Genomic DNA, 25,223 nt, shown 5'->3' on the forward strand with positions numbered 1-25,223 from the left:
GATGGATGCAATGCAGGCTCTGTAGGTGCGTCCCCCAGCCTTCTGTGATCAGCTACTGCCTAGTGAGCAGAGGTCAACAGCAGGGGCTCAGGCATTCCTTGGGCAGACTAGACTGACAGGAGAGGAGCTCTTTGGTTAATGTCAGCTGTGTTTCTTTATAAAAATTAAATGTTTTGCCCTGGGCTTTTAGCAAAGGTCTCCCCAAGATGTAACCGTGTGAACACAGTATCACTTCTGTGGGAGCCTGACAAAAATACCTAACCTGAATCTAATCATGAGGAAATGTCAGAAACCCAGATTGAGAGGTATTCTTCAAAATAACTTGCTTCCACTCTTCAAAAATATCCAGGTCACAAAAGATAAAGGCAGAAGGGTTCCAGATGAAAGCAGACTAAAGAGACATGACAGCTGAAGGCAGTGCGTGGTCTTGCGTTTTTTCTTTCAAGGTAAAGGACATTTTGTGGACAGGTGATATAATTTGAATAAGGTCTGTAGATTAAATGATAGAATAGTTTCTGTGTTTATTTCCTGATATGATAATGACCATGTAGGAGAATATCCTTGTTTTTATAAAATACATACTGAAGGGGGCGCCTGGGTGGCGCAGTCGGTTGAGCGTCCGACTTCAGCCAGGTCACGATCTCGCGGTCCGTGAGTTCGAGCCCCGCGTCAGGCTCTGGGCTGATGGCTCAGAGCCTGGAGCCTGTTTCCGATTCTGTGTCTCCCTCTCTCTCTGCCCCTCCCCCGTTCATGCTCTGTCTCTCTCTGTCCCAAAAATAAATAAACATTGAAAAAAAATTAAAAAAAATAAAATAAAATAAAATACATACTGAAGTATTTAAGAGTAAACGGGCATTATATGTACAACCTGCTCTCAAATGATTCAGAAAAAAGAATTTATGCACACATATAAAATATAGGCAGAATATTTATGCAAAATATTGACAGAACCTGGGTGAAGGGTGTACAGAATTCTACTGTTTTTGCAATTTGTAAGTCTGAAATCATTTTTGACTAAAAAATTGAAAAATACAAAAAAAAAGTATTAGTCATGTGAAGGCCGTGCCTGGATTTGCTATACCCCTGCTGATGAGTTAATATGTCACTCATTTTACTCCCTCCAAAGTCCTCCTGGAGAATTTTAGAATTTATATGATTGGAAAAGTGATGTTTAATCTGAACATCACTATATTTTCTTTTTCCAGTAATAAAAGCTATTTAACTGATCACCTTTTTCTTCCAACCCTGGAAAGCAGGAAGCTCAGAGTTGAAACTGAACACTCAAGCTAAAATATTGAACCTTCTGTTGGCCATATTTCCATTCTTTTTTTCATCAGTCTTATATTACATATGTTACTATAATATCTGTGTGTGTGTGTACGTGCACACATGTGTATTGAGGCAGTATTTAAAACACGTTCAGTATTTATATTAGTTTCTTATTGGCTGTTATAACAAATTACTACAAATTTGGTGGGTTGAGACAATGCACATTTATTTTCTTAAGGTTCTGGAGACCAGGAGTCCGGAATCCATGTCACTAAGCTGAGATCAGATGTCCTCAGAGCCTACTCCCTCTCAAGGCTCCAGGGTGCAATCTGTTCTTGTCTCTTTGCAGTCTTGGTGGCCGCTGGTCTTCCTTGGCTTATGGCCACATCACTCACCTTGGCCTCCATAGTCACATTGCCTTCTCCCCATCTGTGGTCAGTCTCCCTTATGATTACATTTAGAGCACACCTGGATAATCCAGGATTCTCTTCCCATATCAGGATCCTTGATGTAATCCGATCTACAAAATCCTTTTTTTTTTTTTTTTTGCTTTATAAGGTGACATTCACAGCTTGGAGGGATTTGGACATGGGTGTGGTTTTTTTTTGTCAGGTGTGGGGGAACATTATTCAGCACACAACACACACCCTTTATGAAAGAAGTGACAACATAAATCCCTTTTTAGGAGTAAATAAAAATAAAATACATTAGTTTATATTTCTACGCTAATTCATGTATAGCAGAGGAACACAGATAAAGCAAAGGAATCAGATTCTTATATTATAACTTTCAATCGCTTTTATGAATTGCATTTAGTTTTTTTTTTTATATATTTCCTACTGAGTTATTGCTGGAGTAGAGAAATATATTTTGTTTTCAAACATTGATCTCATATCCACTAACCTTGCTAAATACTCTAAGTTTTAAAATGTATATGTGTTATGCACTGTCTGCATGCATAAGATCTTTCAAGAGTAATTTTTAAACTATAGAGCTAGGTGATCTAATGTGGTTTTGATGGTCAGGGAAGGCTTCTGTAAGGCACTGACATTGAACTATAATATTCTGGTTAGAAAAAAGAGTGGTCCAATCAGAGGGGCCAGTATGAGCTGTAACTGTGAGATCATATCACCTGCAAAATTTTGTCTCTTTCTTTCCTTCTCAGTACCTCTTGTTGTGAATGAATTTTTGTCTGGTCGTGCTTTTGTCAGGACCTCCAGTATTTTGTTGAGCCATTAGGCTAATAAAAAGTAACCTCATCCTGAGGCACCTGGGTGGCTCAGTTGGTTGAGCATCTGACTTCGACTCAGGTCATGATCTCACGGTTTGTGAGTTTGAGCCCTGCGTCAGGCTCTGTGCCGATGACTCAGAGCCTGGAGCCTGCTTTGGATTCTGTGTCTCCCTCTCTCTCTGCCCCTCCGCCACTCACGTTCTGTCCTTCTGTCCCTCAAAAATGAACATTAAAAAAACAAAAGTAACCTTAACTTGTTCCTTATGTTAGAATGTATCTAAAATTTCTCCAGTAAGCATGATATTTGCTGGAGATACATATATCTGAAGGTGTGTGTGTGTGTGTGTGTGTGTGTGTGTGTGTGTATACACACACACACATACATATGTATATATATACTTACGACATTAAGGAAATGATCTTCTGTAGAATTCAGGACAGATAATCAGTATCCTGTGCTTGAATAACCGCTAAGGATTCGTTTATTTGACAGTCCAATTCCACAGCCACAGAGCTCCATCACTGAACTTCAAGAGGGCAGTGACCATTGACTCAGTATGATATCCTCAGTGGCTGGCACAGTGCCTGGGACTTAATTAGGCATTCATTATGGAATGAATGAACGAATGAATGAATGGAAGATGCTTAATACGTATTTGTTGGATGAATGAATTGAAGTTAGCAAATTATTATTTAAAGGGAGCCAAAAATCGCCCTACTTTCCAAACCCCTCATAAAATGAATTGAGTTCATGGTGCTGCCATTCTTACAGCCTCAGCACCTGGCACAGTCAGCTAGTCATTTGACATATGAAGGGATAAATGAGTGAGTCAGCCCCAGAACATTCTGCCAGTGGCCATTAGACTTTGCCCCTAAAGATTCACATTTATTTGAACTGAAGCCAGGTGGCTAAAGATGATTTAATCAGGACAAAAATGCTCTCTTTAATAGGATAATTGCTTATTTCATTTTCTCCTTAAAGTTGGCCATTCATCTCATGCCACTGTCTTTGAATTTATATATGTTGTCCACGAAGTAATGAAAGTGATTATTCTGAATGAAGTCAAAAGAATTCACAAAGGGCTGTCTTCTCGTGTGACCAGAAAGTTTGGAATTCCAGAGAATTGGAGAGGGGTTAGGTACAGTGGCAGGCTTAAAGTTTACATACAAGAAGACAGAGTTGAACACTTGAGTGACAACAAATAGAGATTGATTGGGGAACAACTGAGGGAGGCTGGTTATCATAAAACAGGCAGGCAGTTAGGTAAGAATGTCTTAGTAGTTTAAAATACTGGATGGTGGTGGTTTTAATCCTGTGTGTACTTCCCATTTCAAAGGGGAATTTCATTTAGTAAGTTAGTTAATGTAACACCTGATATTATAATGTCCGGTGTCTTGAAACTGATACCTTTTCCTGACGTGGGACTCTGTTCAGAAAGCCTTTGATGATACCCTCTTGCCTAGAAAGTAAAGGTCAATTCCTTTAGCCCTCTCCAGCTCTGTCCACCTCCTCTCCCAACATACTTTCTGCTCCAGCTTCATGTAATGGGATCTTACAGTAGGGGTCTTCTTTACCCAGAGTTTTTGGAAGAGGTCCCAGAGTCCAGATCAACTATGCGGGACTTCTTAAAAGATGGTAACACTCACCCTGAGGATATAAAACACAGATGGAAGAAGTCAGAGGTGAGGACTAAGGAGCAGAGCCTGAGTTGGACTGTTGTGTCTGGAATAGTCAGCAGAAAGTGAGGGCTGCTTTGGGAACCGAATGTATGTCCACTAAAAACAAGGCAAAGCTGTAGGTGTGTTCATGACAGGGGAGCCAGCTGGGCAGATCTTAAGTGGGACCTCATCCAAAAGGTTTGATTGAAGGAGTGGTATGATCCCAGTAGATGGGTAAGCCACCTGAAGCCCAGGACTGAAAGGGAGTTGGGAGTAGAGCAGTGGACAGAGGAGCAAACTGGCTTCAAACATCCTACTGTGGGGAGGCAGAGGGAGTCCCCGGGTAGACATTGCAGTGAATCACCAGGACCACATGACCAGCGAGTCCTTATCAGATAGGCACCCCACGTTGAGGACGTATGGAAGTCCAATCATGACCATATCAGTCAAGCAAGACCTTCCTTACACACCCCAACCCACACCACCCCAGCTAGCCCGTGGAGGGGAAGGTGAAGCAGAAAAACCAGAGAGGCAGGATAGCACCCCCTCCCCGCCCCCCGCTTCTCCAATACGCTTCTAAGCCTGAAATAAGCTGTAGCTGTAGGAGGGAGAATTTGTAATTCAGTGATATGGAAGTTTTGGTTATTATAATGGAGTGCACACACTTAATGCTTGAAGATGGACAGTGGTCTTGTGCTCTTTAAGAGTTTAGGAGTACTATGGATCCACCTAAAATTCCATCTCAGGATAATGAAAACTTCACAGAACAAATTTAACATGGAGTAGATAAGGGAATACAGCTGTTTTCCCACCGTACACCTACCCGTACAGATCCCTCAATAAATTAGAACATACACAAGGCTCTATCCATTCTCTCTTCCCCCTCCTGCACTGACAAATCTCTTTCTCGACTTAATCAGTTAACATTATAACATGCTATGATAGCTGTCTTCTAAAGAACCAGAGGGCAGGAGGGAGAAAAAAACTCTCTTGACCCCACATCCCATTCTTAGACCCCCACTTATCTGCTCATCTTTGCTTTTCTACCCTCCTCTGTCACTCTTCTTGTTCACACCACTCTAGCCATACTGCTTATGTGAGATAGCAAGCACATGCCTGCCACAGGGCCTTTGCACTTGCTCTTACCATTCTGCTTATGTCACACCAAACTGCATGCTTCACTCCCTCACAGTCTCTGCTTAATAGAGCCTCATAATTAAGGTCCACCCAGATCACCCTGTATTAAAATAACAATGCTCGTCCCCACCGTACTACTTAACCTCTCTCTCCTGCTTTATTTTTCTAAACAGTATTGTCACAGCTGACATATATATATATTCGAATATTCGTGTGTTTTTATCACTCTCCACCAGATTATATGTTCCATGAAAGTGGGATTTTGTTTTCTCATAGCTATGTTTTTGAGCCCTTGAACCATGCCTTGAATATAGTAGATGCTTGTATTCAAGAAATACTTCTTTGTTTTTTGGTCTTTTGGTTTCTATTTTTGAGAGAGAGAGAGAGAGAGAGAGAGAGAGAGAGAGAGAGCGAGCATGCAAACGGGAAAGGCAGAGGGGGTGGGGGTGGGAGAGACAGAGCAAGAGCGAGAGAATCCCAAGCAGGCTCCGCACTGATCATGGAGCCTGATGTGGGGCTCAATCCCACAAGAGGTGAACATGACCTAAGCCGAAAGCAAGAGTCAGATGCTCAACCAATGGAGCCACCCAGGCATCCCATGAAATACTTCTTGAATGAAGGAATGCTTCCTAACTTATTTTCGCCTTTCCACATGCCGTGCCTTCCGTCATGAAAGCTTCCTTTTACCCCTTTTCCTTACAGCCCAGCCCCAGCTGAGCCTGTTAAATTCTGTGCAGGCTTTGAGGATGCATTTCCATACCCTCTCCTCTGTGCCACCACAGCAGCCAGATTTAATTTCTCTCCCCAGAACTGATAGCTCTCTGTTACGTTTCGCTTTAATCAAGTTCATGCTCGTAACCACTGCATCATACTGCCTCTCAGACTTCTATGTTCTTTCTTGATTTTTAGGTTTACAGATGACTAACGCAGCAAGCACAGGTGCTTCTCCTATTGTAAAACTGGAAAGTAGCTGTCTTTGAACTCCAGGCAGCAGTGTGCATCCTCAGTCTAGAATCATCCTCCGTCTGAACATCCTCCTCCTTTAGCCCCACCGCATGTATTTTCCCTCCTCCTTCTCTGTCTCCTGTTAATAGTCTTCTTCCTCTTCTTCATCATCACGTCCAAGGGCACATTACACATCAGCCATTTCCCTCAAGCTTCTTTCATTTAATGTTAAGGAGAAAGCCCACCTCTTCCACGCAGTGTCCTTCCCTGTGACTATGGGGAATGAGAATTCTTTCTCTCACTTGACCTTTGTAATAGCCGACACACGCCCCTGACCATTTATGATATAATGCTAAGTGGTGGTCATCGTTAATGGCTTGGATTAAATTTTTGTCTGGTTCATACATGGGGGAAATGACTTTGGGCTGGTGACCACACAAGGTCATTTTAGATCTTCCTTGAAAAGGGTTTGCTAGGCGAGGCTGATCAGTCACCACAGCTCTGTGCCTCCCCGGTAAGATCCCATTAGTGTTTTGGTCAAGAGCACGGTAATATTTCATGACACAATTTGGAAAAGTTAAAAATTTACAGACCAACTAATGTTTTGTGTGTTTTTTTCACTCTCTCTCTCCTCCTTTTGCCTTATTCATTATTGTTTATTCCCTGAGACCATTTGCATGAGGAGGAGGACTTTCATTAGAATCCCCAGCTGAAAAAGTCTTCATTGGACACAGTTGGACCTAGAGAGAAGACGATCTCACAACTTGTGTTGAGTGAGACATACTAACTAGGATCTTATGCAGCTTGTTCGTAAACTGTTGGTAACCAACTTAAATAGAACCTCTTCCCTAAAGCTTGGCCTGGGCTTCCTCCCGTGACTCCAGGCAAAAGTACCCTCACCTTCCTTTGCGTTACTGTAGCGTTTGATTCGTAACTGTGTTGTTCCACTCACTGGATTTTATAAAAATGTATTAAATGTGTGTCGCCGCACTACACCTGCAGCTCGCAAGGCCTGCAGCCATGCCTCATTCATCCCTGTGTACTCGGGCCCTTACATGTAACATTCGTGCAGTACAAGTTGAAAAATACGCTGAGCTACAGTCTGTCTAGGTCAGTTCATAGAGTCAGTGGACATTGGTTGAGTAACTGCTTGCGTGCCAGGTATTTTAACATATCTGGTATTCTCTGTTCCTGACGGTTTCCCTCCCTCCAACGTATTGATCTCCCGGTGTTATAGATGAGAGAGTAAAGGGATTTACCCGGTCACGTAGTAAGCGGCAGACCTAGCTTTGAATTCAAGTCGCTTGAAGACACATCCAGTGTTCTTACTCCTTCGTTAGAGCTCAACACCTTTTTCAGGCACCCATCCATAGTGTTTGGCTACCAACTCTGTTGCAGCATGAAAAATGTTTCTGTAACTGTAATCATCCATTTGATGATCAGAACGGGAGACTCAGAAGGAACGTGTGAAGATCATCTAATTCAGTACTCTCATTTGCAGATGACAGAATGGAGTCCCGGAGAGGAAGCAGGTCTTAGCCAGAATCTCTCCTACCAGTTTGAAACATGTTATCCTTCTCTTTCCCATTGCCCCTAAAGGAATTATTCTAATTCCTTAGCGTTCTTTTTTTTTTTTTTTTTTAATTCCTTAGCATTCTGATGACCCTCTGCACGGCATGGCCCATGATGACCAGTGAACTCAACATGAAACTATTCCCCTTCACATTCTGTCTCCTTCAGCCCTGCTCCAAGATGTCCTGTACTCCCTGATGCCTCTCCCTTTGCCTCCTCTCCCTTCTCCTGTCTAACAACTCTCACTTAGCCTTCCGATCTGAGCTCAGGGGTCACCTCTTTCTGGAAGCTTTCAGAATCACCGAGATGGCCCATGGCATGTGCCTCTGTCACAGGGCATACTCCTCCCTGTTTGTTGCTAGTTACCTGGGCCTGTGTCTTCCTTGTTCACATGGCTGTGAATTCCTCGATGGCAGGTGTTGTGGCTCCTCCGTTTCTGTATTGCCAGGATCTAGTACAGTCCCTGGAACGAAGTTGGCTTTCAGTCAGTTTTGATGGACATGGTCACTCAGCAGGATCCCACTGTGAAGTGATGTGGTGTGGTGAGTGCTCACCGTTTTGAGATCTTGAAGGTGAACATTCTTAAAGACTCTCCCAGTATCAAGGATGCAAAGGAGATCATCATTTCTTAATGCCACAACTATGTCTTGTTGTCCCTAATATTTGAGGGCCGTTGTTGAGTGCAACCAAGAACTTTGGTAGGAGGGTCTGGTGTGGCCTATGCAGGAGAGCCGCTCACCTAATACTGATGATCTCATAGTGTCTGTTCTCGACTGCAACGAAGAAAAAGAAAATGCAGCCATGTCCTTTCTGTTGTGTGGTACAGCTGACTACAGGATGAGTCCCTCTGTCTTCGTACCAAAATCAAAGCTTTTAAATTCAGCGAGCGAGGCTCTCCTCTGGTGCATCATCCTACAGGAGACCAGAAGGATGATGGCTTTGGGGGGATATAAAGGTGCTTCTGACTTCTCTGAAATCATGTACATCCACTGTCAGTATTAGCCAACGGAGAAATTACTGACCTTTGAAATAAAAAGAAGGGTCTTCATGTTGACATTGACACTTTGTGTCCAGGTGAATGAGAGCGATTCATTTGATTTTTCAGGGCTTCCTCTCTTTATCAAAAAAAAACAAAAAAACAAAATGACTTTTCCTACTTCCTACAGGTGTCGAGCATTGGTGGAGCTAGTGACAGCTGTCTGGAAACCCTCTGTAGCACAGAGACGTCTTAGGGGCATTGAGGCCCATTGGGAACATGGGCTGTTGAATGGGGAACATATGTGGTGTGTGGTATTTCCTCCATGGAAGACTACCTTTACCCTTGGCCGTAGGCAAGAGTCCTTCTGTAGGGTGTGGGTACCAGGCTGGTGTCCTCAATTGAGTCCACTTCTGGGTGATGATCCTAACCAAGACTTTCAGGGCAGGGAGAGCTAGTGGAGTGCATTTTAGCCAAAGTTATTGGGGAAAGCCAGGATTTGGAAGACTAAATGCAGATGCTAGGCCCTGTGGAGCAGGCATGACATGGATGAGGGATGAGCAAGGGTCTTGGGCCAGATGTTAACTGAACCAGGGCAGAGTCAGGTGGTTTCAAAGTGCAGGTCATGGGGCGCCTGGGTGGCTCAGTCGGTTGAGCGTCCGACTTCAGCTCAGGTCATGATCTCCCAGTTGACGAGTTCAAGCCCTGCCATTGGGCACTGTGCTGACAGCTCAGAGCCTGGAGCCTGCTTCCGATTCTGTGTCTCCCTCTCTCTCTGCCCCTCCCTCGCTTATGCTCTCTCTCTCTCTCTCTGTCAAGAATAAATAAAACATTTAAAAAAAAAAAGTGCAGGTCAGATGTGTAGCTTGGGCGGTTTAAAAGTCCAAAATCAAAGTAGCACTTTGGGACCGTTTAAAGCATAGAGGGGCCAAAAGCTGTGGGAGGGTGAATCAGGACAGAGGAGATGGATAGAATGAGGTGAGGCAGTGAAGGGCTTTTGGATAAACATATTTTTTTTTAATTTTTTTTTTCAACATTTATTTATCTTTGGGACAGAGAGAGACAGAGCATGAACGGGGGAGGGGCAGAGAGAGAGGGAGACACAGAATCGGAAACAGGCTCCCAGAGCCCGACGTGGGGCTCGAACTCACGGACCGTGAGATCGTGACCTGGCTGAAGTCGGATGCTTAACCGACTGCGCCACCCAGGCGCCCCGGGATAAACATATTTTGATGGAACTGTTGACTTAGCAAAATAGAAGAAACCACACACACTTACACACCATGAACCTGATCTGCAGCCCCGAGGCTCCAGGGGGCCAGGGAAGGCCCAGCTCTGTGTGGGACACTTACGTAGCCTGTGGACCACAAGAACTTTGGGGCAATGTAACAGGTGATTATCATCCATTATGCATTCAGTTGTGAATCGGAACAAATTAAAATGAACCGTCGTGCAAGTCCAACTCTGGTAATCCTGAATGTGTGCTTGAGAGGGGACGGCAGTGGGTTCGTGGGCTTCTGGCTGCAGAGTAACCAAAACGTAACTTGGGACTATTTCCTCATTGCCTTCAAGAGAAAAATCCCAATTACTTAGCCTGTAATGATAGAGCCTTCATGATCTAACCTCTGCCTGTCCTCCCACTCATAGGTTTGATTTTTTTTTTTTTTTTCTTATCTCCTGTTCCTGGAAGCCTTACCTTGAGCAAGTTCTATAACTCCTCTAAGCCTCAGTTCCTGCATCTGTAAAATGGGAATACTGATACCTGTCTTTACAGGCCTGCGGTAATTATTAAGTGAGATAATGCACATAAAGCCACTTAACATAGTCCCTTGCTCCTCGTATACGGCAATTCCACATTTGTGGGATTTTGGTTATTATTACTGTAAATTCTGCCTTGCAGCCAAACCATAATACTCTCTTCACGCCATTGTTATACTAAGAACCTACGCCTTTATTGACGTGCTTATCAGAGTTTCTTGCTATTCTTAGATTATCTCTCATACATCCTAACTACATTGAAAACCTAGGACAATGACAGTATCTTTTTCATCTGTTTCCCTACAACCTGACCCCATAGTAGGTGCTCAGTTAAATGTTTGTTGAAGAAATGTGTGAAGTGTCTCTCTTTTCCAGAATCTTGATGCCCACCAGTCCCCAGATGCTTCCTGGGTCCCCCTCTCATTACCCATGTTAGGCACCTACTGTGTGTGGGAAACCACACCAGGTGCTTGCATGCATGATGTCGGTTAATAGCCCCACAACCCTACAAGGCAGCTAGCCTATAAACTCTTGACAGGTGAGTGCAGAGCCTCGATTAACAGAAATGCCTCAAGTCTAAACATTAGATGACTTTTTTACCATGAACCCACTAGGAACCCACACTGAGATCCAAACAGTCCTCCTGGTCTGGCATGAAAAATGAGACCCAGATTTCTTCCACTTAAAACTCACTGTATCTCCAGCTATTCCCACCCTCGGCTGGCACTGCTGTTGTTTGTACCTTACCAGGATTAAGCAGACCGGTCTGTACTCTGAACTCAGAAAAATACAGAGGAAACATTTCCTGGCTTTAAGAAAACAAGAGTGCAGCTCTTAATTGTTGATTATTTACTGCGTGCAGGCAGCACGTCAGGGCTTTCTTTGCATTGCTTCTAATCTTTCTGAACATCCTGGAAGATGAATATTCTTGTGTGTCTTTTACGCTGGAGGAAACCAGCATTTGCCAGGGCCTCATAGCTTGATCATGGAGTTGTGATTCCTGACCTGGCTAAACCAAAACGCCCCTCTGCACGGCACCAGTCAGCCTGGAGGAAGTAGTCTCCCCGGCCCCCCGGCCTCTCTAACCCCCGCACCCTTCTCTGTACCCGCCCAGAGGCAGCTGCACAGGGACATTCCCTCCTACCATGGCTGAGTGCTCAGTCACCACCTTGAGAGCGCAGGCCAGTGAAGTGGAAAAATAGCTCTTACTCCTCACTCTGACATCTGTCCCTCAGGTGAGAGCCAAATTCTCAAATTGCTAGGCCAATGGCGAATAAGTCTACACCACACACACAGGGTATCACAGTCTACACCATCACACAGAGAGTTCTGCCGGAATTCACACATCCTGGAAGCCAGGCTGGCGTTGGTGACCAGTTTCGTTTAATCTTGTCTCTGATTGCTGCATGATGAGTGGGGAGAAGGGAGGAAGGCAGGACCGTAGGGAAGCACACTGACCTCCAGAAACCGGCTTTGGTTTGCTCCTTGAGAGCACTCTTAGGCACTGCCCTGACCCTTCTCTGTAAACCCACAGCAAGAGCTCAAATGTCCGGGAAGGGAAAGGGCAAGGGCTGGTTCCACTGGCCCCTTACGTTCTTTGGACTTTTGTTGTTCTTCCGGTAGCCAGGAGGCAGCCTGGTTAGCCTTCTTCCCAACCAGACCGTACCAGATCAAATCAAATCCCCATTCTGCCACCTGGAGCATCTATATGACTGTAAACAAGGCTCGGGACTTTTGTGAGTCAGAGTATCTTCACCTGTAACCTGAAGGAAGTGGCAGGATTATCATGAAGATTATGCAGGAGAATGTGTATCAAACAATCAGCACCTAGTAGGTGCTTGGCAAATGTTAGTGGCCTTCCCTCCCTTGCCTGCCTCCATTCACCTGTAATAACTTCTTTAAAAAAAGCCATTGTAACTGTCATTCATTTGTTACTTTGCGAGCCCAATTGTTACCGATTAATAACACAGAAACTATTTAAACCACTCTCACAGAACTGTAACTCTGCCCGACATCATGTCATATTATTTCACAGATAGCTGTTTCTCCCCCTCTCTTCCCTGGTTATCCCCTGTTTTTCTTTTGTCTAAGGAAATCCAGATGGGCCCTATACATTCTTCTACACTGGATAGCCTCTGCCAAGGGTTAAAATCAGGTCTGTTTCACATGCAGATGATCTATTCATAACAAAAGCTGCCTCCTGGCCTTTGGCCACAGCTGAACACTGTTACTCTCAAGCCCTCATTTCATTTGTTTCTGATTGTCCTACAGTGTTTACATATCTTACTTATTAGCATGGTCTTTTATAGAGTACAGGCAGAGGGCAAACCCTCCAGATCAGCTTTCCCTCTGAGTGCCCTTTCTTCCTCTGGTCTCCTTACCTCTGTGGACTATTTCTCTTCCAAAAAAACTCACTCAAATAGGGAAGCAATTTTTAAGTCCCCCCCCCCTTTTTTTTTTAAATGTGAGAGACTTTGAGCTCTCTCAAAAAACTGGTGTTGAATATGGAGAAAGGGGAAAAGATAGCGGGGGGTTATTTTATTGCTCTCTCTCTCTCTCTCTCTCTCTCTCTCTCTCTCTCTCTCTCTCCCTCTCCCTCCCTCCCCCTCCCCCCTCCCTCTCCCTCTCCCTCCCCCCCCTCCTTTGACAAAGGAAAATCCCATCTTGTCTACTGACTTTCCAAGGGACATACTCCATTCAGGGCACAAAGGGAGCTGGGCTGACTCTGTCTGCCTGCTGGGTCCTTGTCTCTCCTGTGTACAGCCTTTTTTCTATAAAAAGGTGTCTCAAGAAGCTTGTGGACTCCTGAGTCAGATTTGAGTCTAAAAGCTGGTTCTGCCCCTCTTTGTGAGCCTGGAAACTTGAATTAACATCCTTGAAGCTCATTTCCCTTGACTATCGAAACCAGGTGACACAGCCTTGCCCAGCATCGCAGGTGGGGGAGTGGATGTAAAACTGCCCCATGTGGGGACGACAGAAGCTTCTCATAGACATCTCTCCAGCTGATGGCGGTGACTCCCTGGTGTGCTGGCCTGTGTAGGATTCAGAGGCATGGCCCAGACATGGCAGAAGACGGGCCCTTATTGCTGTCTGACATGGACATGCTGGTACCTGTGTCGCTTATGTGCTGCCTCTGGTAACATATTCGGTGGCCAAACAATGTGGGGTTCCTGCCCTGTCTCTCCATCTTTCTCCTGACCTCCTGCTATCTGACCATCATGACTTTTTAATGCTCTCGCAGTCTCCTTCATTACAGAGCAGATGTAAGGGATGAACTCCTTCACCCTAACACTCGATAAACATTTGTCAGTTTATGACACGTGGGCGGTCCCTCAGTCACGGAACCACCCAAGTGTCCCAGGGTCTTTAGTTCTCTTTGCCCGGCCACTTTAGCCTTCTCATCTTCTCTTAGGCCAAAACCGGAGAGACAGTTCTGAAGATCGGGATTCTTCAGGTCCAGACTTGTGTGGACACGTCCCAGGTCCCAAATTCCCTGAGCTGAACCTGAGAAGCAGGAGTGGGTTCTTTTGGGGAGTGCTTCCAAAAGGCAATGATTGATGCATCTGCCCAGAAATGCTGACTTTTTTCAAAAGAGGCCCTGCTATAATTCAGCCAGGATTCTCCTTGCCTTTACACCTTACCCTGTTAACAGGTACCTCTCAGTTGTACTTACGCCCAGCGACAGATCTTGCCAGTAGAAGTGAATGCACCTGAGTGATCGTGTCGATTCCTATCTTGCTCCTTCTCTACAGCCCATGCAAACCCTGTACCCTACTTTAGATTTCCAGTCAAGATGGTGTCAGATCTTGCTTTTTAAAGTTAAATGCCTGCATGCAATCCACTCCATAAATAAGAAGTACACCTTGGCCAGTGTGGAGGTGATGATATTAATACAGGCTCCATTTCCCTGGGTCACTGAATGTACCAGGCACTGTACCAAGGCCTATAATAGATTGTGCCACATTTAGTCTTTACGGGTCTATAAAAGAGGTCCTGTTTGCCCCACTTTCCAGAGGAACACCCCAAGGACCAAAGTCATACAACAAGTTAGGACTAAACATTCAGAGCCACACCAGACAATCTCTACACCCGGGGTCAGACTTACGACACAACATGTGAGACTAGACACTGGTATCAAAGCAAAAGTCGTAACAAGGGCAACTCAGAAGCTGAGCAGGAGCGGGGCAGGAAGAGAAAGTGCCCACAACTTAGCAGTCGGAAGTCAGAGGGTACCCGACCGAGACTGTGCGTTGGGGTGCCGTGTGCTTGTTACAGAGAAAAGGCTGTGTCATGCTCGTGTGCACCTGCTGACCGGCCTTGGCTGTAAGGCTGCCTGAGGCAATTTTTTTTACTGAACTCTGTAAGGGAGAGCTGCTTTTCCTAAACAGCTAGTTTAGAATCAAATGGAGGCATCGGCTGGGTCATATTGGAGAAGTACTCAGTTAGTCTCTGCTCACTCCTGGGGGTGTGACAGAAGTAGAAGATAGGGTTCTGACTCGGAGGGTCCAGCTCACCATGTGACCTGGGAACATCTGGTGACCACCACACAGAAAGGGCGCCCTCTCTCATTAGCTGCCTCCCCTTCCCCCACTCACATCACCAGCCCCTCCTCCCTTACTCACAGGATCCACACAAGAGACCGATAACTGTTTACCCACTGCGGATTGTTTAGGCTGTGAAAAGACGCAAACTATGATTTTATATCTTTGGGGTCATACAGCTCTTGGAACTTTCAAAGCTGAGAGCCAGTCTGAGCTCACTGGAGCCAGTCAAGCATCTGTAGAGAGGAGGCCAAGTGTGGCTTCTTGTCTGCAAGGGAGAGAAAATTGGGGGAAATTTTAGGACTGCCTCAAAGTTTTCTTGGTCATTCAGTGTCTTGCAAAGCAACTTTGGGTGTGTTTTAAGTGTATGTGAATGAGAAACATATGGATTAAATTTCTCTTGTGATCACATATGGGTTTCAGAATGATGAAGAATAAGGAATTCAGGGTTTAAGGAGTCCAAAATACTTTGCAAATAACTCAGGACATTGCAAGCAACATTTGGCTGCCTCCCTCCATCCCAGATTTGGGGACTGTTTGGTTGGGTGACAAACCCATTCAGTGACCTCCCCGCCTGCTCAACTGCTAAGCCCCAGGAGGTATCTGTAGACAGGTTTCATGTGTTCTTGTTTTGCTCAAACTGAAATAAAGGGATTGGATTTCTAGGAAGGGCATGCTCTATACTGGAGGACTCTTAACCTTTCAGAAACCTCCAAATATAGCAAAGGGAGATTTGGCAAGCCTGAAGCTTTGTTAACTTTGTGTCGCTTACAGGTGAATTACAGCTGTGAATATCTGCGACATTGTTAACAACTTTAGCCGTGTGCTGCATTTGTATGGTTTGGTTTACAAAGCATATTATATGCACATAGCATATTAAGTATGCATTACTTAATTATGTAATCCAATTACATATGACTTACGGATGTAGGTATACACACTTAGACATATATGTCAAAATAATCTACGGTATAGAAGGACAGAAGGTGAAGGAAGATGCCGGAAGAAGCAGCTAATAACCCAGTCAGAGTTTAGGGAAGCTTCCCAGAGCAGATGATATTGAGCTAAGTTCTATAAAAGGACATGGAAGGGTTAGGGGGAAGTCAGAAGAAATGCCTTTTAGAGAGAAGAGAAATTATGAAGACATACAGATGAGAAAGAAGGTGGTGTACGTGGGGATTTCTGGGCTGTGATGGGCTCGTTGGAGTAAAAATAATGGGCAAAGGATGAGGAAATGTACCATGTGTGATTAGACCAGACTTATAGATAAAAGCCAGATCAGAAAGCTCTCCTATGTCACGGGGAACTTCTAAAGGATGTTTATAATAGGGCCTGAGTTTGGGACGAAAATTTGGGACTCAACAGCACAAAAGTTGTCAGTGCACATGTGGGAATGGATGGGCTGCCCCCATGAGATGTGCCAAGTGAGACAAGCAAAGAAGAGTAAATCCAGGAAGGAAGAGCAAGGAGAACCTTCCAAAGGGACAGCACTAAGAAGGGGCAAAGCCTAGACTCCAACCCAGGACTTCATATTCCAGATCTTCCCACTGTCCCAAAAAGGAGTGGAATTAAACCATCTGTTATTTCACATTTCTTGAGGGGATATCACGTCCTAAGATTTTTAGACACATTATACCACTTAGGACTCACACAAAACTCTGTGGGAGGGGAGATTATCCCCATTTATAGATGAGGAAACTGAGTCCCAGAGAGATTTAAAGGAACATGGCTAATAAACAACCCAACCACAATTGAAACTGAGGTTTGTCTGACTCCAAGGTCTCTGCTGGCATTACTAAACCGTGTTCACTGCCTTTTGAGAGAAGATGTGGTTCCTCACTATTTCATAGGAGAAGCAAGTAACTCACTACAGTTTCATCTGAGAAGTGCAAAAATAGAGGTCAATGCTAAGAGCCCTATTCAAAAACCAAATTCTCTCTGCTCTTTTTTGCACTGTGTAGTGAGCTGGGAGTTGGCTGGAATGTGTATAATTTTTTTTTTCTAGTAAGACGATAGCACAGTCCATTTGGAGGGAGAGATGAGCCACCACGGAAATACTCAGTCCCACACATGCCTGCGGCTACCCTCTAAAATTCCCAACCTGGCTGGAGGCACTCAAAATAAAACCTCCTGTTCCCTCTCAGGACCACTGGCGCCTGGAGCCTGCCTGCTGCCCCTGCCAGAGGTTTAGGCCAACCTCGGGGATGATGGGGTGGGGGCAAGGCGGAACGGAAATTGCTGCAGTAGCTCCCTGCTCTGAGCCCAGTCATCTCTCCCAGAAAGAGGTGTGAGCAGGCGCTCGGGCTTTAGCACCGAAGGGAAACTCAGCTGACAGCAGCGCGGCCTTAGATGAAACTCAGCCAGTGGCATCCACTAACGGAGCCAGCTTGGGCACAGACATGAAAAGAGGCAGGAACAAATGGAGAGAGGCTTCTAATCCCTGCTGCACCATTTCAGATCCTTGTGATCCTGGGTAGTTTGCCTACCCTCTGCATGCCTTTGTCTTCAGCTATAAAATGGGCTGTGCATATTTGACTCCGTATACTATCAGGGTCATTGCAAGACTGAATACAAATAGAAACTTACAAATCACTTGATACCTGACTGACACCCAGCCCATCCTGTGCTCTGGCTCCTCCTAGATTGCAAACCTCAAGAGGCTCTGATGCCCATCTTTCCGTATCTATTCGTGTTGGAAACAATAGTTTGAATTCAGTGTGTATCCAATAACTACTTGCTGAATATGTGCTCAGCAAATATAAGAGATTATAATTATAGATGGTAGCCATTATATACAACCCATGAAGTTGACAGTCAACAAATGCCCCTTATAATCCTGGCCACGGGTCACAGAGGTGGCAAAGCAAAGTCGGTAGTTAAGAGAAGCCCCTCGAGACCACCCAGTTTGATCCTCTGAGCCACAGAGCAGAGTCTGTGTTGAAAGAGCTTGCTGGAGAATTCTGATGGGCCAGCTGGAGAAGAATGACTCCGCTTCTTGGAATCTTAGATAATCTCAAAGACAAAGGAGATATTAAATATTCTAGTCCAATCTAACTACTTTATAGACGAGAAAAATAAAGTCGCCAGAGGAAAAGAAGTTGGTAGTCCATAGCTTGGATCTTGTTTGGATCCAAAGTTACCCTTTTATATACTCTCTATCTGATTTCCTTCAACTTAGATTTCCTCGTTTGTGGGGTAAGTATAATAGGACCTATCTCATTGGGATGTCACAAGTATTATGTGATAGAACCTCTATAAAGAGCCTAGAAGAGTATTTGGCATCTTGTGAAGCCCACAGTGACTGTTAGCGATTGCCATTTTAGTATTTCTCATTATCCTTATTTCTGCGTTATTTTTTACTCTTGTTGCTTGACTTACAGGGTTGTTTGAGGCTTTTATCCTTTTAAAAAGCCACAGCTTTTTCAAAATTGAATTTTTCACAAGCATTAGGACATATAAATGCAGAAATATACCTGTCCTTCAAACTTTATGACCTTTTATTTCAAGTAAAATTCAGAATGTTAAGCCCTCATGAAAACCAGAATGCTTGTGCAGCTTCATGAGTGTGCCCCTAGCCCACACAGTCCTTTCTGGTTGGCATGCCCTCCTTCTTTACTTAGGGAAACACTTACTCCTTCAAGGCCTCGCTCCGTGTGGCCACCTATGGAAAGACTACAGCTTGGGTACCTACCCCTCCTTCCCTCTCTTACTGTAGAGCTTAGCATGATTTGTTGTAATTTCTGAATTTCTGCCTCTTGTCTGCCTGGTCAGACTAGGAGCTCTTTGAGGAAAGGGGCCACGCCTTATTATTAATTATTCATGTTATTACCATTTTACTTTGTTACTTTAATAGCCTCGATGCCGATCTCAGTGCCTGGCGTATGGTGTGCAACCAAATGTTTTGTCTCATTGTGGGCTTCTTTAACTTTATTGATAGCACACACAATTTAAGAATATAGCAAGGGTCTGTGTACTGTTTAAACAGTACCACATGGAATACTCATATGCCACCACCCATTAAAAAGAGTATGAGAATATTTCCAGTACCTTCTAAGTGCAAATATTTATACAACTAAATAAATGTTAACTAGTTTCTTGTATGTTGCTTAATGTTCTAGCTCTTTGAAGTAATCTTGAATCTTGATTTGGACATGCCCCATTCTAAGCAATCCTCCCAAGTTAACACCATCTGAAAACATGATAAGCTTTACTTCTGTATCACTTTCTACTTCAGTGTTAACAATATTGGCTAAATCAGGCCATGGACAAATCTAGAGACCTTCTTACATGATCATAATTACTTTTGGTTGTGATCATTCAACTCTGTCACCTGACTGTTCTCTCATACAAACTTCGTTTCAAGGACAACTAATGTCTATTTGGTATTTAACATATAATAAGGTCTTGGTAGGTGATAACTTATTTCATCTTCACAGAAGTCTTTCAACATTCACATCGATACTCCCATTTTTGTATAACCATATATTTTCTTTTTCTCTTTTCTTTTAAGTAATCTCTGTTATCCAACATGGGGCCCAAACTCATGACCCTGAGATCAAGAGTCACACGCTCCACTGACTGAACCAGCCAGGTGCCCCTTAATCCTCCCATTTTGTTAAATGTTTATTTTTGAGAGGGAGAAAGAAAGAGGCAGAGAGAGGGAGAGAATCTTAAGCAGGCTCTGTGCTGACAGCACGGGGCTTAGACTCCCAAACCACAAGATCTGAGCCGAAATCAAGAGTCAGAAGCTTAATCGACTGAGCCACCGAGGTACCCTGATCCTTCCATTTTCGAATTGAGGCTGAGGTCCATTTATGTCCTTGTGTAAGATCACCTGGCTGGAATATGGCAGTTGGGAGTAGAATGAAGATAGGTATTTGACTCAACCCACGTGTTCTCCTCTTCACAAGTGTATTGGAGAAAATTTATCAAAAGCTTTTGGAAATGCAGATTCCCTAACTTATTTGTCAGCAAAACCAAAAGGTTTGTTCCATTTGAATGAGTCTGTATTGACTGTGATGGCCCTTGCTCTCTGCCTTCGAGAGGCAAAGAAGGATTCCAAGAAGCAAAGGTAGTCTAAAACTAAGACAACACTTTGGCGGAGACAACTATGGAACCTGTAGAGTGTGGTGCCTGACTGCTTGGCAGTTTTTATAACCTTGGACACGCAATTGAACTCTCTCAGCCTTAGTTTACACATCTAGACAATAGGAATAATGGTGGAATCTTCCCTTAGGGTTTTCATGAGGGTTAAGTGATTTAATTCCTATAATATGCTTGGAGTAAGGCTTTTGGTAAGTAGCCAGTCCATCTTAGCTGTTGTTGTTGCCAACAACACCACGATTACTAGGAAGTCAGCGTCCTGCACAGACAGTTGTTACCAGTGGAGTAAAATGAACTCCCTCCTTTGGGTAACAGAGCAGCCTCCAGGATAGCCCACAGCATGGGTTAAGAGCTTTCACAAAAATATTTTTAAATATTTAGGTTCATTGCAAAGGATTAAAGCACACAGACATATACAAATGCGCGTTCTCTCTCTCTCTCAAAACAAACTATTACTTGTTTTCTCCAAGAGCACAGGGCTTGGAAGTGATTGGAAATGCTCTGGGGAACATATTTCTGTCTTGGTTTCCTCGCTTCACTCAGATGTCTGATGAGAAGCATTTGCCATTTCAAACGAGTGAGCGTGAGCAGGAGTCGGCTCAAAGCTTTATACGTGGGCAGAGCCAGGCAAAGCCTTCACCTGACATTTCGGAGCCGCAGAACCTCACTCTTCCAATGGAGCTCTGCTATGGCTGACTCAGGAGCAGGTTTAAATTTTGAGACAGGGTGGAGGTGGGGTGTGATGCGTAACCTTCCAAAGCAGAGTATGTACTATAAGTTACAAATAAAGCCTGCCATCTGGTTTGAGGCCGGCATCTGCCTGAGTTCAAATCCCACCTTGGGCAGTTACTAACTGAGTGACTGTGGATATCTTATGCAGCCTCCCTGAGACTTATCTATCAAATGGGGCTAAGAGTCCTGGAAGGGAAGGGGTGCCGGGCAGGAAAAGAGATGATTTGACTTTGGTGGTTATCCATCTACCTGTCAAACACTGGGTTCTTAATGGTTGTGAACATGAGCTATCTTATTCACCCCAAAGCCACTCTGGGATGCAGTTTAGGGAGTAGTTTCTAGGCCCGGCACGTGATAAATGTTCACGGGCAAAGACCAAGTGACAAAAATGAAGATCGTATAGTGTGTGCTCCTTCCGGTTGGAACACTCTCTGTATCTTACACACATACACGAAAGCTCACATACACACACTCCTACTCACACACATACCTTCACACCTACTAAATAACTTCTATATATGTTTTACTTCGTAATTCTGATGTTACCTCCTAAGAAAGCCTTCCCTGACCCATAGACTGGATTAGGTACCTCACTTATTTGCTTTTATCAGACCTTTTGATTTTCATTCATTTACATATCACACTTTATAATTGCACATCGTGTGATGGTCTGATTAATATCTTTCTGAGGCTGCCCAATGATTTATCTCTTTTGCCTAGGACGGAAGGGTTTTCTAGGACGCAAGGCCTTCAGTACTAAACCAAGAGATTCCTGGCCAAACTTGAATGATTGGTTGCTGTAATCTGTCTGAGGGCAGGGGCTGTGCTGTTTTGTTTAACATTCATTGCCAGTGCCTGGCACAGACTTGGATCACAGTGGGAGTTCAGGAAACATCTGTTATAACAGTAAGGAAAGAAGTATGTCAATGTAAGCCAAACTGACTTTTCTTGCAAAAGTCTGTCTTTTTCCCCTGACATTATTCTTTCTTTTTTAGGTGTTAAATGTCCCTTTTTATAAATTATCTTGACTTCACACAATTTAGAGTTGACAGTGTTTTGTATTTCCCTTACCTTGACTCACCTCCTTCCTGTTGGAGCTTCGGAAATCCTGATTTGAGGACTCACTAGTTTAGTGAAAAGGCAACTGGAACGTTTGGGGTCAAGACAATTAAATAATGTTTGTCCGTGTGCTAAAATGCGGGTCTAAAAATTTCATGAGGGCAGAAATCATGAATATTCAGTTCATTTCTGTATCCCCAGGATGAGACATAGTACCAAGCACATAATAAGGGCTGAATAAATATTTGTAGGATAAATGAATGAATGGATTTGCTGCCTATCCAGAAGACATGTGGGAGTAGATCTGACATGCCTCCCTCCCTTTCCCTCCCCACCCTCCCCTACACTTATCCACAACCAGAAATATGACTTCAACACTCGTCCCTGCTAGATGGATGAGAAACACGCACCATTCCAAATGAGTGAACATGTGGTCCGTCCTTGTCTGTCCAGGTTCATGTCTTGATGTATTCTCCTAATACCTGAAAGGACTTCTGTGGTCTGCTACAAACACACTGTTGCAGTGTCTTGAGTCCTAAGAACACCTCTCCTTCACCTACATGGCTTCGTTCAAGCCCTTCCCTTGACCTAGAATAGAATGCCTGCCTCAGTCCTGCTCATCTGAGCTATGTCCTATTCCCTAAGACCATTCACTCCTGGCCTGCTCTGTCCCTCCATAACATTCTATGTATTGTCTTTACCATCCTGTGGACCACACTGCATCCTATTTGTCTATTTACCTGTGGGACTCCCCTCTAGATTGGTAGATTCCTGAAGATAAGAACTCTGTGTGATTTATCTCTTTGTCCCCGGCACCCAAGAGGGGGAGATGGCATGCTATTAGTTGACTAGTAAGTAGTTGGAGAAGGAAGGAAATGTGTCACTTACTATTACCACAGAAATGCTAGGTGACAAACACAAAATGTTAGTGACATACAAGACGTGTTTTTGTTCACAAGTCTATCAGTTAGCTGGGTGATTGTGGTGATCTGGGCTTGTTAGTGCTGGTTGACTAGGGTGATCTACTGATCTTGTTTGGGCTGTCTCTTATATCTGAGATACACCTGCTACATTTGGGTTGCCTCATTTCTGTTGCATGTCCTTCCATCCAGCAGGTTAGTCTGGGCTCTTCTCTTTGCAGAGGTTGAGAACCAAGAGGGAGAGTAGAAGCACACAGTCCTCTTGAGACCTAAGCCTAGAAGACTGGTGGTACGACTTCCGTCTCATTGTGTTGGCCGGGACAAGTCACCAGGCTGACCTAGATTCCATGGGTGGGGACTCCACCTGTCAGTGAGACAAGTTGTAAAGTCACATTGCAGAGGAAATGGACACAGGGAGGGGTAGAGAATGGGGGACATTTTTGCAATCAGTCTACCACAGAGAGGGAGCCAGCAAGGAAATGTCCTACCAGTTTCTTTCCAAAATGATCTTTTGCTTCTCCGACATCTTAAATGAATGTAACAGGAAGACCTTCATCCAAAGATGAAGCCGTGCCTTTCCTTTGGAAGGAATGACTGTCTTACCAAAGAAGGTATTTAATAAGAAGTTGAATCACATGGTCACAGAAACATCAGATGGGAGGAGGATAAGGCTTCTTCTAGCCCTGAGCGTCAATTATTTTCACATACTTTGCCTCTTTCTTTCCAGATCAGCAAAGACCCAATTTTTGTACCAGGTGTCTGGGGCCCTTATTTCTCAGCCATGGTCCCTGGGTTCTGGCTGAATGAAGGTGGTCAGAGCGTTACTGGAAAATTGGTAAGTTGACACTTTCTCAATACGGGCTTAAATGTTTTCATAGCCTTGACTAGTCCATTTTGTCACCCTCCCCATTTACCCCATATATAAAATTTGCAGGCTCCTAAATCAGAAGAATTAGCTTTCTTTTAGAGCACAGCCTGACATATGGTGCGTATGCAGCATGCATTTGCCAAAGGAATAAATGTTGGTCCAGGCACTGGTGACTAACGCATCTTGACACCTACCTTTCATGCAAAAATCCATTTTTTTTTTCTTACGTCCGTGAGAGTGATACTCTACTCTGTAAAAAAGGACCATGTTGCTCTCCAGCCAGAATCCTTCAGTGGTTCTCCATAGCCTTGGGGACCTCATTCAGATAGTTTTCTGGGCACATCGCATCTTTCATGGTCCAGCCCTTCCAGTCCCACACATGTACTTGTCACTAAGGCTAGATTGCCTTACCCACAACTTCCCCATGGCTTATGTTATTCTACTCCTCTGTGCCTTTGGATGTGTTTCTTTCTCTGCTCAGAGAGTTCTTTACCACCTGGATAATTTTAGTTGTCCTTTAAGACATGACTCTACTTATAGTTTTCTATTATTATTGGTTTACTAATCTGTCATTTCCAGAAATCTATGAGCTCCTTAAAGGCAAAGGCCGTATCATACTTTTCTCTGCGTTAAGCTCAGTGCCTCCTTCATAGAAGGTGCTTAAGAAATTTGATGAATTTGTGGGGTTGTCTAATAGGGAAGATAGAAGATGCATAAAAGTGACATGAATACTATACCAGAGGTGCAAAGCAGAGTTGACCTAAAGCTAGGTTAAAGAGCTAACTCTTTGAGGGGGAGAAAGCATTTGTGCTGAGTCTTAAAAGGTAAACAAGGGACAAACCAGACAAAGAAGGGTAGGGCTACTCTTTTAGGCAGAACTGGCATAGGACCAAAGATATGGGAGTTAAAAATAACAAGGCTTACTTGAGGTAATAGCACATAGTCCAGCGTTTAAATTGTGACATAAACTGTTCTTAGAAGAATGACTTAGGATAAAAGTTAGAGAGCTGGGCAGGGACCACATCATAAGAAGTCCCTGTAGAACATGCTCGGGAGTTGATATTTGTCTGGTGGACCAAGGGGAACCACCAAAAGGTTGGCAGAGCAGACGCATATGTTCAGATCTCAGTTGTCCAGACTCCAGCTAGCAACCGTGAGGAAGAAGGCCTGAGGACACGTGGCTGAAGGTGCGGAGATGATTTTAGTAGGTTAGTCCACAGACAGAAAGCCTTGCGGGCTTGAATGAGGACAGTGGCAATGATGACTGAGACCTCAGGTCAGGAGAGGTCAGTGGGCCCTCAGGGAGATTACATGTGGAAGGCAAGGGAAAATGAGACCTAGGCTCAGCCAACCTCACATTTACTGTGTTACACTGAAATCATCTGTTTATGGCCTGATTCCGATACCGACTCTCCAAATGTTCAGCAGAGTTATAGTGGTCTGATCCAAAGCT

The 25,223-nt window shown here is 44.2% G+C and overlaps 1 protein-coding gene across 11 annotated transcripts in view; it reads left to right on the forward strand.

The window, feature by feature from the left end:
* Window positions 1-25,223, forward strand: part of FGGY (FGGY carbohydrate kinase domain containing) — a 427,457-nt gene that overhangs the window by 261,958 nt on the left and 140,276 nt on the right. For all 11 annotated transcript variants that reach the window (XM_040470413.1, XM_040470412.1, XM_040470410.1 and 8 more), the window contains one exon: window positions 23,630-23,737. In XM_040470413.1, coding sequence (XP_040326347.1) covers window positions 23,630-23,737 — 108 coding nt within the window. The remainder of the gene's footprint in view (window positions 1-23,629; window positions 23,738-25,223) is intronic.

Source organism: Herpailurus yagouaroundi, unplaced genomic scaffold (assembly GCF_014898765.1).
Source record: "Herpailurus yagouaroundi ecotype Mexico unplaced genomic scaffold, PumYag 77, whole genome shotgun sequence".
Lineage (NCBI taxonomy): Eukaryota > Metazoa > Chordata > Mammalia > Carnivora > Felidae > Herpailurus > Herpailurus yagouaroundi.